At 29.5% G+C, this 18,753-nt stretch overlaps 1 protein-coding gene across 1 annotated transcript; it reads left to right on the top strand.

Moving 5' to 3' along the window:
- The first annotated feature begins 200 nt into the window (after positions 1-200).
- Positions 201-17,474, top strand: LOC130963235 (GDSL esterase/lipase At5g33370-like). Its single transcript, XM_057889369.1, has 6 exons — positions 201-249; positions 8,257-8,427; positions 8,782-8,909; positions 9,642-9,884; positions 15,615-15,867; positions 17,242-17,474. Exons 1-6 carry the CDS (start codon positions 201-203, stop codon positions 17,472-17,474), a joined length of 1,077 nt encoding a protein of 358 aa, XP_057745352.1.
- Positions 17,475-18,753: the final 1,279 nt, after the last annotated feature.

The raw sequence follows: 18,753 nt of genomic DNA, 5'->3' as shown, positions 1-18,753 counted from the left end.
GAATCTTCAAATTCTGGTTCTTCCTCTTCCACAATTGTTGCCTTTCCTTTTTTGGAGGCCTTAAAACCACTTGGTCCACCATTTGGAGCTGTAGGTTCTTTCCTTTTTCTATTTTGTTGTCTTCTCCTAGTATTTGCCGTAAGCTCATGTCCCTCCATTGCTTCAAACACAAGGTTCCAACTCAAAGTGTTGTCACCTTCATGAACCAAATCAGTATCATCTTTCACATTATCATCACTTTGAAAGGTGGTAGTCCCAAGTTCTCCAACAAGTCACTCATTACACTCATCAATGTCATTGAGTATAATAGGGTCAACTTCATCTTTAAGGTTGTACCTTTCGATAAGCTGTTGGTTATATTTTATAAATACCAAACTTTTCATCCTTTCATGATCAAGCCTATTTCTTTTTTTGGTATGAATTTGCAAAAGCATTAAATATAATCTAAGTAGCTATGGAGTTTGGAAGTTTATTACTTCTAAATTGTAACGAGTTTAAGTGATATTTTACATGCTCAAAAATTCTCCAATTGTGCTCACATCCTGAAGCACTACAAGTCAAGCTCAAAATTTTGATAGCAAGGTCTCGCATGTTTGGAGTTTCATGCCCGTATGTCCGCCACCAAAATGCTATGAAATTAAAATAAATGTCTTAAGAATTTAATTAACACTCTAACCAAGTTAATAATGCATTGGAGAATTAATCTTGTCGGGCCTTATATAGTGCTTGCTCATTCAATATCTTCTCTTGCACTGCTATACTTGGCACCAATCTAGTGATACATTTAAACCACCCCTTTGTAACTTCTAAATCCAACTTAATGCAATGATTATCATAAAACAACTCCGAATTCAGAAAATGACCAGCTGCATGCAACAGACGATGAAGTTAGTAATTCCATTTGTTGTCAATGATTTTAAAAACTTCAGAATATTTGTTCCCATCATTAAAAATATTTTCATGATACATTCCTTTGCCTTCTCTATTGCTTCATATATATAATCCATTGGTGGCTTCTTCTCCCCATCAACAAGTCTAAGCACCTGAATAAGAGGACCCATAATCTTAAGAGTGTACTTGACATGATTCCAAAAGGAGGGCCTAATAACAATCGTTGTTGCCTCCCTCTCCTTTGCCTTCCTTGACAACTTATTCCTTACTCACTTGTCCGAAGTGAATATTCTTCTTAGATTTTCTTTCTCCTCATAAAGCCTTTCCAAAGAGAGAAATGAAGTGAAAAATTGGGCGACTGCATGCCTCACCAATTCCTTGCCATTTGTGAAGTGTCTCAACATGGATAAAGTGCTAGAGTGGCTATAAGTGAAGCTAACCAAAGAAATGGCACTTTTTATGGTTTTTTGGATTAATGGTATCTTCCCAATGTCTTCAAGCATCAAATCTAAACAATGGGCAGCACATGGGGTCCAAAATAAATTCGGTCTTTTCTCCATTAGCAACTTACCGGCTAGAACATAATAGCTCCCGTTGTCAGTTACAATCTGAACAACGTTTTGCTCCCCAATTTCCTCAACAATACCATCAAGAAGCTCAAACATTTTTTCACCCGTCTTCACATAATCAGAGGCATCAATAGACTTCAAAAATATTGTCCCAGCAGGAGAGTTTACAAAAAAATTGATAATGCTCCGTTGTCTTTTATCCATCCAAGCATTTGACATAATAGAGCGGCCATACTTTTTTCATTGTTCCTTATGACCCTTCAACAAGTCTTTGGTGTATTCTAACTCCTCATTAAGGAATGGAACCCTTAGAGCATGATAAGTGGGAGCAGGTAAATTAGGACCAAAGTTTCCAACAGTCCACAATATTTCTTGAAAACTCTTTAACATCACTAGATTCAATGGAATCCCAGCTTGGTAGAACCACCGGGCTATGTATCGATGAACTCTACGAACCTCTTCCTTATTACATGCTTCATTGATATTCTGTTGCCTCAATTTCTCCTTTTTTGTTTCTTGCAATGGCAGTTTTGGGTCTTTTCACAAACAAATCCATTGGACCTCTCATAGAACTTACACCCCCTCTAGCTGCTGCTATTAGAGTTGGATTTGAAATTTTATTAATTCCTTGAGCATCTTTCTCTGACAATCCAAACCATCTAAATCAAGCTCCCTAGCATTGACACTATGTTCCTTGGTGTTTGCCGGTGTAGAACTTTGTCTTCCTCTATTTTTTTCTAATTGTAAAACTCCCATAATCCAGTAATAACATCCTTTGAGACCATTTTACATCCAGCAACAATCTCAGGCTTAATCATTAAGTGCTCCTTTGCCCGTGTAATTCCTCCTCTCATAATTTTTTTCACAAAAATTACATATGGTGTCATTGATATTTTCTTCTTCCACAACACTAACATATTTTCACCCTATATCAATTCTACTGGCACGGACAGCAGCTGCAGGACGAGCAGCAGTTCCAGCAGCATGGCCAACAGAGGCAGAGGCAGGGGCAGGGGCAGGGGCATCAGAATTATGGGCTGGTCTAGAAGTTGACATGGTGAACTAAATTGAAAGAAAAAAAATTGGAGGAAGAGAGGTTTATGAGGGAAGAGAAGGAGATAGTGGAGTGAACTGAATGAAAAAAAGGAATGTATGTACTGTAACTTCTACGAACCAGAAAAAGAAAAAACTGTGGTGATGAGCGGTGGTGATGAACGGCGACAGGCGATGGCGACGGGCGGTGATGAATGGCAACAGGAAGTGGTGAAAATCGGCGGCGACGGGAGGCAAAGAGAAGAGAGAAAGAGAATAGAAATAGAGAGCCGTTTTGGACGTTCAGAAAGGAAGAGTCGTTTTTGAATTGCAGCGGTTGAACTAGGTTACATGTATCATTTAGGGTTTTGCTAATTTACCCAATTATCCTCGGATTTTTTTGAAAAATCCGAAAAAAAACCCGCCATTTTCACCATTTTCACCATTTTCACGGCGGTCCGTCATGGCGCCCCTGCAATTGCGGCCACCTTTTGCCCCGCCGTGAAAACCACGTTGCAGTGGCCTATGTATGGCGGTGAGGCCAAATCCTGCCACGCCATACAGCCATGGCCGCTATCTTAAAACACTGGTACATATATAATACTACATGAAAATCAAAGGGGTTAAAGAAAGGAAAAGGAGATGATAGTGATCAACTTTCTCCTTGTATATATGGTAGGTGCTTAGGGATGTCAACGGGGCAGGGCTGGGATGGGGGATGCCTCCCTACTCCCCATCCATGTCCTCAGATTTGCTCCCCATCCCCGTCCCCATTCCCCGCCGTGGGGGAATATTGCTCTCTCTCCTCATTCTCTACGGGGCTCCATTCCCCGCGGGGACTCCATTCCCCATTAATCTGATAGTTCTAACTAATTATTAATTTTTATATGATTAGAGTTGCAAGTATTCATCATATACAAAAACAGCAAGATTTTATACAAAAAATCTAAATGACACGATGGTGACTTCTTTCAAAATGACGCAATAGGGGGATGCAACGATGAGCCAAAGGACAAAGCAGTGAACGAGGTGAGAGATGCGGCATCAGAGAGGAGAATGGACATGATGACAGAGTTACGAAAAGGAACGCCGCAAATAGAAAGCACGATGCGGTGAGGGTGATGGCACGGGAGGTGTGTCGATACGGTGAGAAGGGAGAGTGGCGAGGGGGTGGCTGCAGAGAGGTTGGATGGAGTATGAACAGCGTTAGGAATCTCTTAATTGAAGAAGGGTTATGTAAATGAAGATTATGAGTTTTGGGTTTCTATATATATATATATATATATGTGTGTGTGTGTATGTGTGAGAAATGATTAAAAAACATATATGAGAAATAAACTATTAAGGATAATTCAGTAAATTTATAAATTTCGGGAAATAGCAGGGACGGGGCGGAGATCCCCGCGCTTGCCTCGAAAAAATTTTGTCCCCCATCCCCATCTCTGCAAAAAAAATTCCCCACAGTCGGATCCTATTCGAGACAGTCCCCGCAGGGATCCCGTGTCTCGGGGAGTTTAGTGAAAAAGTGAGTACAAAGAATTGATAGATATGAACATATAAAAAAAGTTAGTTAATAACATTGAACGATAAATCATCTGATGTAAAAAGTGTAGTAAAGAGTCACCAAAAAATTTATTTATTCTTTTTATTTTTTTAAAGAATTTTTTATTATATGGTTAAAATTACAAAATGTATTTTTTCTAGTAATTTTTATAAATTACAAAAAGAATTATACTTTAGTTAATTAGTTAGTTAAATTATCATAACTTAGATTAAATTAAGAGTTAACATTAACTGTGATAAGTTAATTTATTTCATCTAATAATTATTAAACATATTAAAAGAGAATAATTTATTCTTTATTTTAGAGAGAGTCGAATAAAATTTACCTATAAAATTTACCTATAAACCCTATATATATATATATATATATATATATAGTAGAACTGACCTCGTACTTACTTTGGGTATATTTTAATTCTTCCTTTGAACCAAAAAAGAATTAGTATTAGTACCAAAGTGTGGTTCAACATGGTGGTTTATCATTCGTTAACCAAATATTGAATGTCCAAAGTTCGATCTTCGTCATGGGCATGGTTACTCAAGTCGTGAAGCCAAAAAAAAGGTATATCATATGCTTGTATACGATCTTGGCAGGGTTTGTCCCCATATAGTTAATGATCCACTTCAATGCATCATTCAAACTTTGTGAGGTGAATTCGTCCCTATCTCTAATTACAAAGCAAGTAATAGCTTGAACCACCATGTGGGGCATTAGTACTTGCTTGAGTAAATTCTTGACATACAGCAAAGTAGAAAAATAATAACTATGGTGTCTATGTGACAGCATAGACGAGCAAGTATTAGACATCAGGATGGTAAATGAACAGCTAGCCGTGGGCCATGTAACATTTAAAACACAGTAATGTTAATCACTATTTTGTTGAGAGTGTGGAATCACTATGAATCCCTAGCAGCTAGTAGGTCCTTTATTTATTTATATTTATTTTTATTTTTTAAATGTTCGTTTCATATCAAAGGATTTATTATTATTGTTGTGGTTGTTGTTGTTTAGAGTCATGATATATAGTTTTTAAAGTGCACGATAAGAATATTTTAAACTAAAATTTGAAGCTGGACTAGATTAAATTTAATTTCTAATATTTATATATTAGCCTATTTTTAGTTATATAGAATTTAATTTTAACATATTATCAAAATAAAATTGATAAGATCATTAAATTATTAATACATTAGTATATAATTCAAAGTTTTCATTACGTTAGTATATCCTTTAGCATTTTCGTGTTAGATAGGTAATCTTAGGAGATTTTTTATTATCGATGGTCAATCTTTTAGCTCTTAAGAATTTGGTCTGTTTGTAAAAAGATTTTGCTCTGCTAATTTATCAAATTTGCTACACATCTAAATAATATTGTTATCAAAGTTTAACTAAATAGATTTAATATTAACAAAAACGACTCTCATTAAAAAGAGCATAAATACAAGTGCACACACTATTCTTTTAACCAAGTCATTTACATTCACGCATTACATTATCATCGTCATCACTATCTTCTTTTTCTTCGCATTTTTCCTCTTCTTCCTCCTTCTCCTCCTCCTTCACATGTTTTCTTCTTGTCATCATTCTTTTATTGCTGTTATTATTACAGTAGAAGGTGAAGAGAAAATTTTGAATTGTGCATGACAACGAGTTCAAATGCACATTAATTCACTTATAAATAAACCGAAATTATATAATTATTGTAATACAGTTAACTAAAAAATAAACCGAATTACATAACAATTGCGACACAATTAACTGAGAAATGTATCGAAATTTACCATAATGATTGTAACACATAAACTCAGCTCGAAAACAAGCACACAAATAAGATTGGATCATGAACAAAAACACATCCAAAATCAATTTTGGATTAGACAACGTCATTATTATGTTTCTTCTTCTTTTTTGTTTGATATTTTTTTCTCTTTTTTTTATTTTATTCTTCTCAATAGATCAGAGTAAATAAAAAAATTTTTTGAGAAAATAAAATAAGAAAGTGAAGATGAAGAAGAAAAATGAAAAAGAAGAAGAAAAAGCAGTAGAAGATGAGGAGAAAGAGTTTTGAATTGTGTAGGACAACGAGTCCAAATGCACCTTAATTCACTCAGAAATGAACCGAAATTATATAATAATTGCGACACAATTAACTCAGTTCGAAAATATACGATCACACAAACAAGACTGAATCATGAACAAAAATACACCGAAAATCAATTTTAGATTAGATAACATCATCAACATGGCAAAAATTCAACAATAACAATAACGACGATATGTATAAGAAGATGATAATGAATAATGATGATGATAGAGAACGAGAAGAAAAAGAAAGTAGAAAAAGAAATTCAAATGAGAAAAGAAAGAGGATAAGATGGTAGTGGTGTTGATGATGATGATAACGAAAAAAAAAGATAACAAAAAAAAGAAGAAAAAATGACAGTAGACGCATAAATTTAAAATATTTGGTTAGACTTAATTAAGGTTATGACTTAAATGTAAAATTTTATTACTCATTTATATAAGGTTAATACTCAAATTTATCTTTAAAAAAATTAGTTTAATTTTTAAATTAGCCCCTCAAAATTTTTGTTAACCATAATAATTCATAAAACATATAACTAAAAATCAAATCAGTCTCTCTTTTCGATAAATGATAATGTGTCACCCAAAATGAATCTATGCAGAACATGGACAAGTGTCCCATTGCATTTTGAAAAATTTGTTAATAATATATAACAATAATATTTATTCAAATATATTATATTATTAAATTTATAAATAATATTATATATCTAATTTTTTTTTGTTATTTAAATTCAACTAAGTGGTTTAATATAATAAAAATTAATTATAACTAACATTATTTTAAATCTTATTATTTAATATAATTAGACTTAATTTATAAAAAGACTTAAATGTATAGAATTATTTTAAATTTATTTTGTTCCGGTCAAAATTTTTAGATTCATCACTACATATTATGCTAATTGTCATATGACATAATGATATCATAAATTAATACTATGTGTCATAAAATGATTAATTAACTAAGAGTCAATTACTAAAAATGTTCTTGAATTATTTAAATGCTGACAAAAATATACTTAAATTTTATTATTGACAAAAATACCTTTAAATAATTTAAAAACATAACAAAAATATCCAACAGTAAATATATATTTTCAAAAAATATCTTAGAGATTGAATTTTGATGCAATTTTTTGTAAGGATGATTATAAAAATAAAATATTATTATACTTAAAATGTGGTGATTTTTTGTTAAGTATATATATTTTTTATAATTTTTTTGTTAACAACCAATAATACTTTTAAAAAATCACAAAAGCAATATATACTTAACAAAAAATTACCAAATTTAAGAATAATAATACTTAACATTAAATATGTATTTCTCAAAAAATACATTAGAAATTGAATTTTGATACCATTTTTTTCAAGCATGATTATAAAAATAAGATATTATTATCCTTAAAATTTGGTAATTTTTCGTTAAGTATATATTTTTTTGTTAACAATTAATAATACTTTTAAAAAAATAAAAAAATATATACTTAACAAAAAGCACCAAATTTTAAAAATAATAATATCTTCTTTTTTTAATTATGCTTACAAAAAATTACATCAAAATTCAATCTCTAAATCATTTTTTAAAAATATATATTTACTATTGAACATTTTTACGCGTTTTTAAATTATTTAAAAATATTTTTTCTAATAATAAAATTTGGATATATTTTTGTCACATTTAAATAATTCGAAAATATTTTTACTGATTAACCCATTAATTAATTATAATCATAAATCCGTCAATCAATTATTTCGTGACACTGCAAAAAAAAATACAATAGTTGATGAGCAATAAATTAAACACCCCGCCAAACAAACAAGATTGCAATAGTTGATGAGCACTCACGTATATATAGTACCTTAACTTTCTCATTCAGACGCAGAATATTTGGTAAGGGGACGATCAACATTTTTATTCATCAATATCATTATTATTATTATTCTTGTAAACACATAAACACACTCCTACATCTCCAATGGAAGAACACAACACAATAACAAAAAGGAACAATGTTGTTTCTTCTTCTTCTTCTTCATCTTCATCATCTATGTTGGTATTGATTATTTGTTCTGTTTTGATACATTGGAGCATTGTTCATACTCCACAAGCTGAAGCAGCAAGAGCGTTCTTCGTTTTCGGGGATTCGCTTGTTGACAATGGCAACAACAACTTCTTAGCAACCACAGCTCGTGCTGACTCATACCCTTATGGCATTGACTCTCCTTCTCATAGAGCCTCTGGTCGTTTCTCCAATGGCCTCAACATGCCTGATCTTATCAGTTACGTTCTCATATTATTTTTATATTACTAAACAAATCTTTTATGCTATTTTAATATATGAAGAAGAGTATTTTGGGAAAAAGAAAAATAGCCACTAAGTACCACTCCTATTTTATCAGAATTGTCTAACTTTTGAATCAACTTATAAGATTTTACAGGTGTCATAAAACTACTCATCTCAAAAATTTAAGTTGATGAAAAAAGACAACATTAATAATTATATTTCTAACAACAGATTTATTTTAAATTTTGAAGTTTAATTACTAGATAGCTTAAACTAGGTACTTTCAGTTCTTGTTTTGTTTTGAAACATTTTAACAGGGTATAAGTTTTTTATGCATAAATGTATGCAGGTGAGAAAATAGGGTCTGAACCCACATTGCCATATTTGAGTCCGGAGCTTGATGGAGAGAGGTTACTTATTGGTGCCAACTTTGCTTCTGCTGGGATAGGAATTCTCAATGACACTGGAATCCAGTTTGTAAGTACTACTCTACAATATTTTTTAGTGCTTACAATTATTTATTATGAATCATGATACTTGATACATATATATGATTTTACTGATAAATAGCCCTTTTATATTATTAATCTAGAAAAGTTTTTTATAAAAATAATTTTAATATGTATTATTTTAATATGTATTAGTAGCTATACTCAATATATATATATATATATATATATATATATATATATATTATATGTATATGAAAAATGTTGGGTGATTAATATTTGTCTCTAACATTTATCTTATATTTAAATCAATACTAATCATTTTTTTCTATTTTAAATTGTTGACTGCTAATATTTCTACATATTCTCCCATGATATATATATATATATATATATATATATATATATATATATATAACCCAGAATTTGATACTGTGCAAGTGTTACAAATTTCAATGAGTAGATATTGTGCCATAAATAGAAAGGTTGCAGACAAAGTTAATAGTAATAAAATATTTCTTTTTCTTTTCCTCTCAAATTATGACTGCTATAGTACCAAATACCAATGTACCATGAATTGATCAGTATTCACTATTCAGTACTGATATATAGCTGAATTAATTAAGTTCAAGAACTAGTTCCTATATCTAACTAAACCCCCATTTGGTGGTCAATTGGTCATCTTTAATTTCCCCATTTTTTTCTGCAAAAATGGTCATTTTAGAAGATTTTTAGTTGATTTTGAATTTGTGTATTACAGATAAACATAATACGAATTAGAGAGCAATTAGAGTACTTTAAGCAGTATCAAAGAAGGGTGGCAGCACTAATTGGAGAGCAAGAAACTGAAAATTTAGTGAACCAAGCATTGGTGCTTATAACATTAGGGGGCAATGATTTTGTGAACAACTATTACTTGGTTCCTTTCTCTGCAAGATCTCGAGAATTTGCTCTTCCTGATTACGTTGTCTTCCTCATTTCTGAGTATCGCAAAATTCTTGAGGTATGCTTGCTTCTCCTTCTATCTATCTATCTATCTAGCTCGAGTAAAATATCTGAATTGATCTCTGAAAAATAATTTATTGTTTTAAAATGATATTTTTTAAAAATGTAATTATTTTATAATAAATTTGTTAATAATTTATTTGTCTAATAAAATTATCATTTCAGATTTATATAGCATCATTTATTGGATGTCCAAAATCTAAACAAATATTACACTAGAATCCGTACGTATAATTCAAAAAATACACAAGTAGAGTATATATGTAGCACAACAATTCCATAAAAAGGCAAATATTTTTTTGTTTTTTTTGTTTTTTTTTTTATAATTAAGGCAAATATTTTTTGTTGTAAGTAATTAATATGATAGAGATGTAGGCTTTATAAGGCAATGGATGGGAGTTATAACGGGACAGAAATGGTTGTTGAAACCAGCGGTCATTGGGCCGATTAATATTAAAATTCACATGAATTCCATCGTCAATATTCATCTCCTAATTACGATACTGAGTAAGCCGTATTGTACGTTCATCAGAATCAATACTCTCTTTCTTCTTTATACGTACTTGAATTTAAGGCACTTGCTATTATATTGCTGTGTGCTGTAACATTCAAGGTTGGTCAATGCAGAAATTACTTAAAGAAGTGTGCAAGTTTCATAAGCCAATGAATTTTGTGATGCTTGAATATATACTAACATAGAAATGTGTCCCCCCCAACCCCACCCCCATATAGTAGGTAGTATTTATGTGTAGAAGTGTGTTGGCTATATATGGGACGACAGAAAATGAAAGAAAAAGGTGAGAAAATGAGTTCCAATACCTCAAAGAAGGGCAACAAGAGAAGGTAGTTGAACTTATGGTGAAATAATGTTATGACCTTGATATCACATGTAAAATAGAAAAAGGGAGTTGAGTATATATATATATATATATATATATATATATATATATATATATATATATATATATATATATATATATGGGAAGTTCTCTGGTGACCAAGATAGTAGTGGCTAATGATGGCTAAAGATTGACCTACAAATAAGATGTTGACATGTGGAATGGTTGATTATAATAAGAATCATTTTAAACGTATGCTTTTGTGAATTACATTAATGTAAGCTAGCCATAATTTTCACAAATTTTAAAAAAAATTTTTGTGGGTCTTCGACAATGTAGACAAAAAAATGGGAAAAGTTAAATTATAAGAAAAAAAAGAAAAATATAAATACATAAAAAAAAGAGATAAACAAAAATGCTGTACAATTAATAAAAATGAGAAACCAAGTAAAAAAAATAAAAAAATAAGAAACTACGACATAAATTTAAAGTTTATAAAAAAATCTTATTATTTTTAGTTATTTTAAATTTTCGTAATTGAATTCCAAACTAACAAATTGAGTAAAACCTCATTTAATTGCATTATATTTTGATTTTTTTTTAATTTTTTTATTATATATATTAATAATTATTGATTCTTTCTTTAAATGAATAATATAAAAAAGAACTAAGCTGAAAACTTAAAATCAAAATTTGTCGTATTATGAAATTTTAAATTTATTTTTTTCTATTCAAATATTTATATTGATAATTTGGTTTCCATTATATATTAGTTATATTTCTTAATTAATTTTTTATAATTAAAATTTATAATTGAGTATATTTTATTTTTTAATTTTATTTTTTGATTGATTATTTTTTAAATAAATGTATACGACAAAAATAATTCAAAACTTGCACAAAAAGTGGCCATTATATGTGTATACTTGGTTTATTTATTTTTATTAACTGCAGAGTTTTTTATTTTTTTATATTTGGTTTCTCATTTTTATTAACTGCACAACTTTTTTGTTTATCTCCTTTTTTTGGTGTATTTATATTTTTTTTTCTTATAATTTAGCTTTTCCCATTTTTTTTATCTACATTGTCGAAGGCTCACAAATTTTTTTTTTGAAAATTTGTGAAAATTATGGCTCGCTTATATTAATGTAATTCACAAAAGTATATCTTTAAAATAATTCTTATTATAATCAACCATTCCACATGTCAACCTCTTATTTGTAGGTCAATCTTTGGCCATCCTTAATTACTACTACTTGGTCACCAAAAAATTCTCATATATATATATATATATATATATATATATATATATATAATTTTGATGTCTCTTCTCACTCAATTTTTTTACCTAATATATTTGTATGTATTTATAAAAAAATGACATTATCAAAATAGGAATGATATTATCATTTTTCTTTCTTTATATATACATATAATTTAGTTAATTTACACTTTAAAAATATATTTTAAGAGTATAATAATAAAAAATTTAAATTTTTTATATATTCAATATATTAAAAATATTATAAGAAGTTTTTTATTTTTAATAACTTGTAGTAAAATATTTATTTTTATAGTATTTTAAAATGTGTCTTTAAATGATAAGCTAGTAAGATTCATATATACATATAAAATATATCATATATTTCAAAATTTGTATATGAAATATATATATATTTTTAATTTATTTCAATATATATTTTATATACGTAACATAGTTGGTTAATATATACACATTCGTAGAACAAAGAAATTAAAGTATTACAGATGTTGTATTGACAGAGCAACTAACTAATAATTAATAATGTACTAACTAGTGCCTAGTCTTTATTTATTTAACTAACTAAATATCTTTAATTAGTGTATATACTTCAAGTCTTTAATTAAAGATTAGTAAGAATGATAAATGGACTGAAATCTACTTGATCGACTTGTTTAACTAGTCAAAAGAATGGGTTAAATTAAATTTTTGATTTTGTCAAAAAAAAAAAATTTCGTCTAACTTGCACCATTTAATTCACGAATTTTGATGAATTTTGATGGAGTAGGACGGGCTAGACTAACGGATCCACCATTTTATTTTTTCTCTAAGGCCTAAAACAAAAATGACCCAAATTCATAAATCCAACTACCCAACCTAGAATAAATAATTCTATCCATAAACACAATTCTCTCATAAGCTTCTTCACTCACTCCTAACTCTACTCACAAAGTTTGTATTTGAAATATTTGTTTATTTTACTTAAGTTATAACTTGAATAATGTTTCATTGATTAGAAAATTAAATGATGTTTAATTAAATATTTTAGATCATGTTTATTTTAATTTAAACAATGCTCGATTATTTTGTTAAAAACATTTGGCTAAAGATTAAATTTATAAGAAATTTAGAATTATATAAATTTAGAAATTATAAGTATATTAAAATGTTCGTAAAATTGTATTTTTTTAATATTTAATGATTTAGTAATTAAAAAAAGTGAAAAAAATAAGTAGGATTAGTCTGCTAACCCACCAATTCACCGTTAGGTGGAACGAGATAAAGATTTAGGATCGCCTCACTAGACGAGACAAAGCAAGCTAGTCGATAGGCTTTTGGTGACAGGCTAACCCCACCCGCTTGCCACCCTTAAAAACTAGTCTCTTGTTTTAATTTTGAAAATAAATAACTGACAAAAAAATATTTAATATTTCTTTTAGTCAGAACCAATATTTTGAAAATCGAACCGATTATTGAACCGTTTTAATTACTTATTTATTGGTTCAATCGGTTTGATTGTGGTTCAATCAAAAAAACTATTTTATAATAAAATAATAAATAAAATATAAATAAACACACTAAAACATAATTATAGTCTAATATAAACTTTAAAATATCATCTAAATTAAAAGTATTACATAAACCACAATGTTATGATCTCATTCAAGTACAAACTCAAGAGTCAAATAATAAAAACAATCAGTCAAACATAAATGTCAATATCCAAGTTTGTCATCAATCATCAAAATCCGCTATAACTTTCTGCGGATTTGCTTCTTTGAGATCATCACATTCATTTTTACTATTTGGACCAGAAAAATCAAGTGGTGCAGCATAAAATGTACTACTACTACCACCACTATCACCACCACCACCATCACTTTGTTCTAAATCAGCATCAATATCGTCTAACAAAATATATAACACATTATTAATAAATTAAAGATTAAAGTTATTGTAATAAATGATCAGAAAATAAACTATAATACTCAAGAAACAAGTCTTCAATATTACTAGGAAGATCAAGCTCTTTTTCAACAACTCCTTCCGTCACCCAAAAGTAAACTAAATTGATACTTTCATAATCAATTGGATCGTATTACACCTTTTGCTTTCTTTAATTTTTTGTCTTTCCTTCCTAACAAAAACTTACCAGCCAAATTATTCTTTACATTATTATTCCTAGGCGTTTTTTGGTTGATACTCTCATCTATATACCCAAAAATTACCAGCAATCCAATTATAATATCACAACAACCCACAGCAAGGTTCACAGATTAACTAAAAATGATTATTCAAAATTATTCAACCCAATAACGATAACAAGATTCACAGAAAACTAACAATAATTATTCAACAATTATTCAACCCAATAACAACAGTCATGTTCACAGATTAATTAATAACAATTATTCAACTCAATAACAACAGCAAAATTCACAGATTAATTAACAACAATTATTGAACAATTATTCAACCCAATAACAAGTTCACAGATTAACTAACAACAATTATTCAACAATTATTTTTTAAAAAATACTTAGAAGCTAGAAGTCTAGAACAAAACAGAATAAGAGGGGGACAAGGACACGACCGAAGGACTGACTAATGGAATAGAGATGGCACCGGCAATAGTGAAACAGAGCTGCGGTACGGAAGCAAAAGGCGAAATCGGCGACGGTGCTTTTGACGAGATCGGCGACGGTGCTTTTGAAGTTCTAACGGTAGCTGCATGATGGAGGGGAAGGAAGTCGCGAATGGTGGCTTCGAAGCTCCAAGTTGCAACGACAATGGGAGCAGGCTGGCAGATAGACGGAAGTGAGAGAATGAGCTCAATGACTATAAAAGCAAGGAGGAGCTTGAGTTCGAGGATGACGAGAGGAAGTGCTGCGTGTTTAGCCGTTATAGAGTTAGGAATGGTAATGGTTAGGGCTCTTTAATTCAAACGGCGCCGTTTTCGCAAAAATTTAAAAAATCCGTTGAATTCTAGTTCGGTTTGATCAACCAGTTTTTAACCAATTTGATGGTCCAATGCTTATTTTCAAATTTTCAGTTTTAACATCTGTCTAAACTGTTATTCCCATCGATTTGCAGTTTGACCAGTCGATTCAAATCGGTTTTTAAAACCTTGGTCAGAACATTTTATAGTAGATTAAATTATTATAATAATTGATGACACATCACATGCATTATCATGCTACGTGAATATGTCAATTGTCATTGAATAATGGACAACTTAAATGAGTCAGTTAACAGTCAAAAACTCAATTACTCAAGTGATGTCAAGTTAATTATTTAACAATAAAAAATCAGTTTAAATAATCTAAAATTATTTTATTAAATATTCATTAAGTACAGTTAAAATAATTATATAATTTTAAATATATTAAATATATAATTTTAAATATTTATATATAAAATTATAAATATTAAATTAATAAAATAATTTTAATTATTATCTCTCTAATATTATCGATAATTATTTTTATTTACAAAAGTTAGCACGAAATTAACTGAGGTGATTATTATTTCTAAGTTGGAATACCTGTGATTGTATTGAGAGAGAAAAAAAAGTTTAGTTGTTGCATTGTAAGTTGTAATGTTGAGTGAAATAGATGAATTTGTGCAGAGCCTGTATGAATTGGGAGCAAGAAGGGTTCTGGTGACAGGAACAGGGCCATTAGGATGTGTTCCTGCAGAATTGGCCCTTCACAGTAGAAATGGAGAATGTGCGGTTCAACTTCAAGCCGCTGTTAACTTGTTCAACCCTCAATTGGTCCAATTGATCAACCAACTCAACTCTCAAATTGGATCCAATGTTTTTATTTCTGCAAATGCCTTCACTATGCACTTGGATTTCGTTAATAATCCACAGGAATACGGTATGTGTGTGTGTTTCTTAACCAATCATGTGGTTTTATTGCTTATCTTCTTGATCATTTAATTTAATTAATTTGCAAAATTGTCTTAGATAATTTAATCCAAATTCCAATAGTTCAAATAGGATTAAAAGGCAAAATGAAAATTTTCAAAATAATTTAAGAGTGACATACTTGACATATATTGCATTTGCCATGCTAAGCTTACATAGAAATTTTTATGGGAGAATTTCTTGTGAAAAAAATAAGAAGATAATTTTCATGTCTAAAATTAAACAAGAATTTGGCCAAAAAATAAATAAAAACCAAGAGTTTCCCTCCCAAATATATAACTAGATTAGGATCAATAAACATTTTTAAAGTAAAAAAGTTAACAAAACAATAAAATAAGTCTAATAATGATCTTTGAATTAAAATAGTAAAATTTATATATGATAAAAATTATAAATTCAATAATAATTAGTTTTTTATTTTATTATTTTATAATTCTTTTCACTCTAGAGATTTTTTACAATTAGGTTAAATTGGCATGAGAAATTGACCTTTTAATTTGGACCACTTTGTAATCTGTATAGTTGACGTATCAAAGGAAAGGATTGAGTGACCCATGCATGCATTGTGTCTCAGTACAGTGAAGCACTGAAGCCAGAATTAATGGCATGCCAGTCACTTAATATGCATGGTTATTGGCTTTGGCTTTTCACATATACAACAGATATAATTTTTTATTTTTATGTGATCTCTATATACAGTATTTATTTAATACTCCTTTTCAATTCTCACCACATTATTAAATGAAAAATAAGATGTTTATAGAATGGGTGTGTAAGGCATATCAAAAATGCTATCTGCACATAAAAATTAGTCATAGCATATTTGTATATGAATATCAGTGTTTTAAAATCAAATTGAAAAATGAGAATTAGTATGATTAATTAAGAACTAATCACTAAATTCTTTTGGTTTAAAATAAAAGTAACAAACCGAATAAAAAAATAAAAAATAGGTCAAACAATCGATTGTTTTATTTTTTAACGGTCAACCATTTTAAAATAATAAAACATAAAAGATTATTTTTTTAAAAAATATATTTTATGTATAAATATATTATTTTATTATATCTGATTCAATTTTGGATAAATTCAGGATTAAAATTCGGTTGAATTTTTAATTCTATCGGTTCAATCACTAATTCAGTTTTCAAAATTTTAATAAATATGTATTTTTAACTTATTTTTAATGTGTATTTTATATTTCGATATATATTTTATACTGGTAATTAATTTTGATGGATATCCAATTAATATAGTTGATCCTATATATAGTGACTCACTTTTTATCTATTATTTAATTGAACACGTTATTAAATGTGTGCAGGATTTGTAACATCAAAAGTAGCATGTTGTGGTCAAGGAGCATACAATGGAATAGGGCTATGCACACCAGCTTCAAACTTGTGTCCAAACAGAGACCTCTTTGCATTTTGGGATCCCTTCCATCCCTCTGAGAAAGCTAATAGATTGATCGTAGACAAATTCATGACTGGATCCACTGAATACATGAGCCCCATGAACCTTAGCACAATTATGGAGTTAGATTCTAGGATCTAATTATTAATAAATAATAATCAATGCCTTAATTTATGTGGGTTCGTTAGGGAGAGTAAAGTTCAATTTTGTATTGTGATTATAAGTATGATTTAATTTAGTTTCTTATTTTTTCAAAACAGTTAATTTAGTCATTGAGATTACATTTCTTGATTCAATTTAATTTTTGTGGAGTTTCATGAAATTGAATTGAATTATATAAGAAAGTGTAGTTTCATAGACTAAATTAATAAAAAAAAAAATACTAACTAAATTAAGTCATACTTATAATCTTGAGAACAAATTTGAATATCTATTCCTTCCTTTTGTCGTGTTTTGAGTCTTCATAATGCGAAATACATTGCATTATTGTTGGATGTTGAAGCCTTTATAGTTAACTAGGATCAATTGAGTCTATAGTTGTTATAGCAATCTCGTGGGTGTGACCTAATAGTTCAATATTATCTTGTTCTTTAACCAATATATTTGAAGTTTTTATTTTTTTCAAATGAATTTGACAATTTTAAATTTTAGGTATTTAATTACAAACTCACGCACAACTATACACGTACAATTTTATAGATTCTTATATTCTATTATATAGGCTAAACTCATATTTTAAACCTTTTTTTTTAACTAAAGAGCTCAACACAACACAGTGGAGCGATAATAAACTAACAAACAAAAGAACATGTAAAGACAAAGAACAGAAAAATTCTCTAGTGTCATCTCCGGTATTACCATCAACAACCAAAGGGATCCAAACTACTCCACTCTCTATAGCTGATTACAGATTTATGGAACACCTCATATGCACTCCCTTCCGTATTATCGAACATCTGCCGGTTCCTCTCTAGCCAAACGTTCCAAATAACTGAGAAAAAATATATGAGCCACTTATTGCACTCTCACTTCTTGTTAGCAACACCTGTCCAGCTCTCAAAATGTTCCTTTAGTGAGTTCGGGATAGTCCATAATCTTCCAAAATCAGATAGCCATTGACACCACACCTGTCAAGTAAACTCATAGCCTAGAAACAAGTGATGAATATATTCAACATCTTTTTTACACAACACGCATATGTTGTCAACCTGTCTAATAATTCCCAGTCTCTGCAGTCTTTTTTTGGTATTCACTCTCCCTATCAAAGTAAACCAAATAAACAATTTCACACGTGGCGGAACCAAACCTTTTCAAATAGTTCTAGTGAAGCTGTAGCTGGTTATTTCCTTCGGGATGGATTCTGACTGCATCACTTGCACAAAGGAGTTAGTTGAAAAAATACCTTCCTTGTCATACTTCC

This window comes from Arachis stenosperma, chromosome 2 (genome assembly GCF_014773155.1).
Source record: "Arachis stenosperma cultivar V10309 chromosome 2, arast.V10309.gnm1.PFL2, whole genome shotgun sequence".
NCBI classification, from domain to species: Eukaryota; Viridiplantae; Streptophyta; class Magnoliopsida; order Fabales; family Fabaceae; genus Arachis; species Arachis stenosperma.
The sequence above is the reverse complement of the archived record's forward strand: the minus strand, read 5'-3'. Positions and strand labels throughout refer to the sequence as shown.

What these genes read in the sequence shown, in the direction of transcription:
- LOC130963235 (XM_057889369.1), top strand. Translation starts at nt 201, where the DNA reads ATGAACCAAATCAGTATCATCTTTCACATTATCATCACTTTGAAAGGT. An exon ending in CAACATGCCTGATCTTATCA is followed by an intron (nt 8,428 to 8,781) that starts GTTACGTTCTCA and finishes AAATGTATGCAG; the next exon opens with GTGAGAAAATAGGGTCTGAA. An exon ending in AGTATCGCAAAATTCTTGAG is followed by an intron (nt 9,885 to 15,614) that starts GTATGCTTGCTT and finishes GAATTTGTGCAG; the next exon opens with AGCCTGTATGAATTGGGAGC.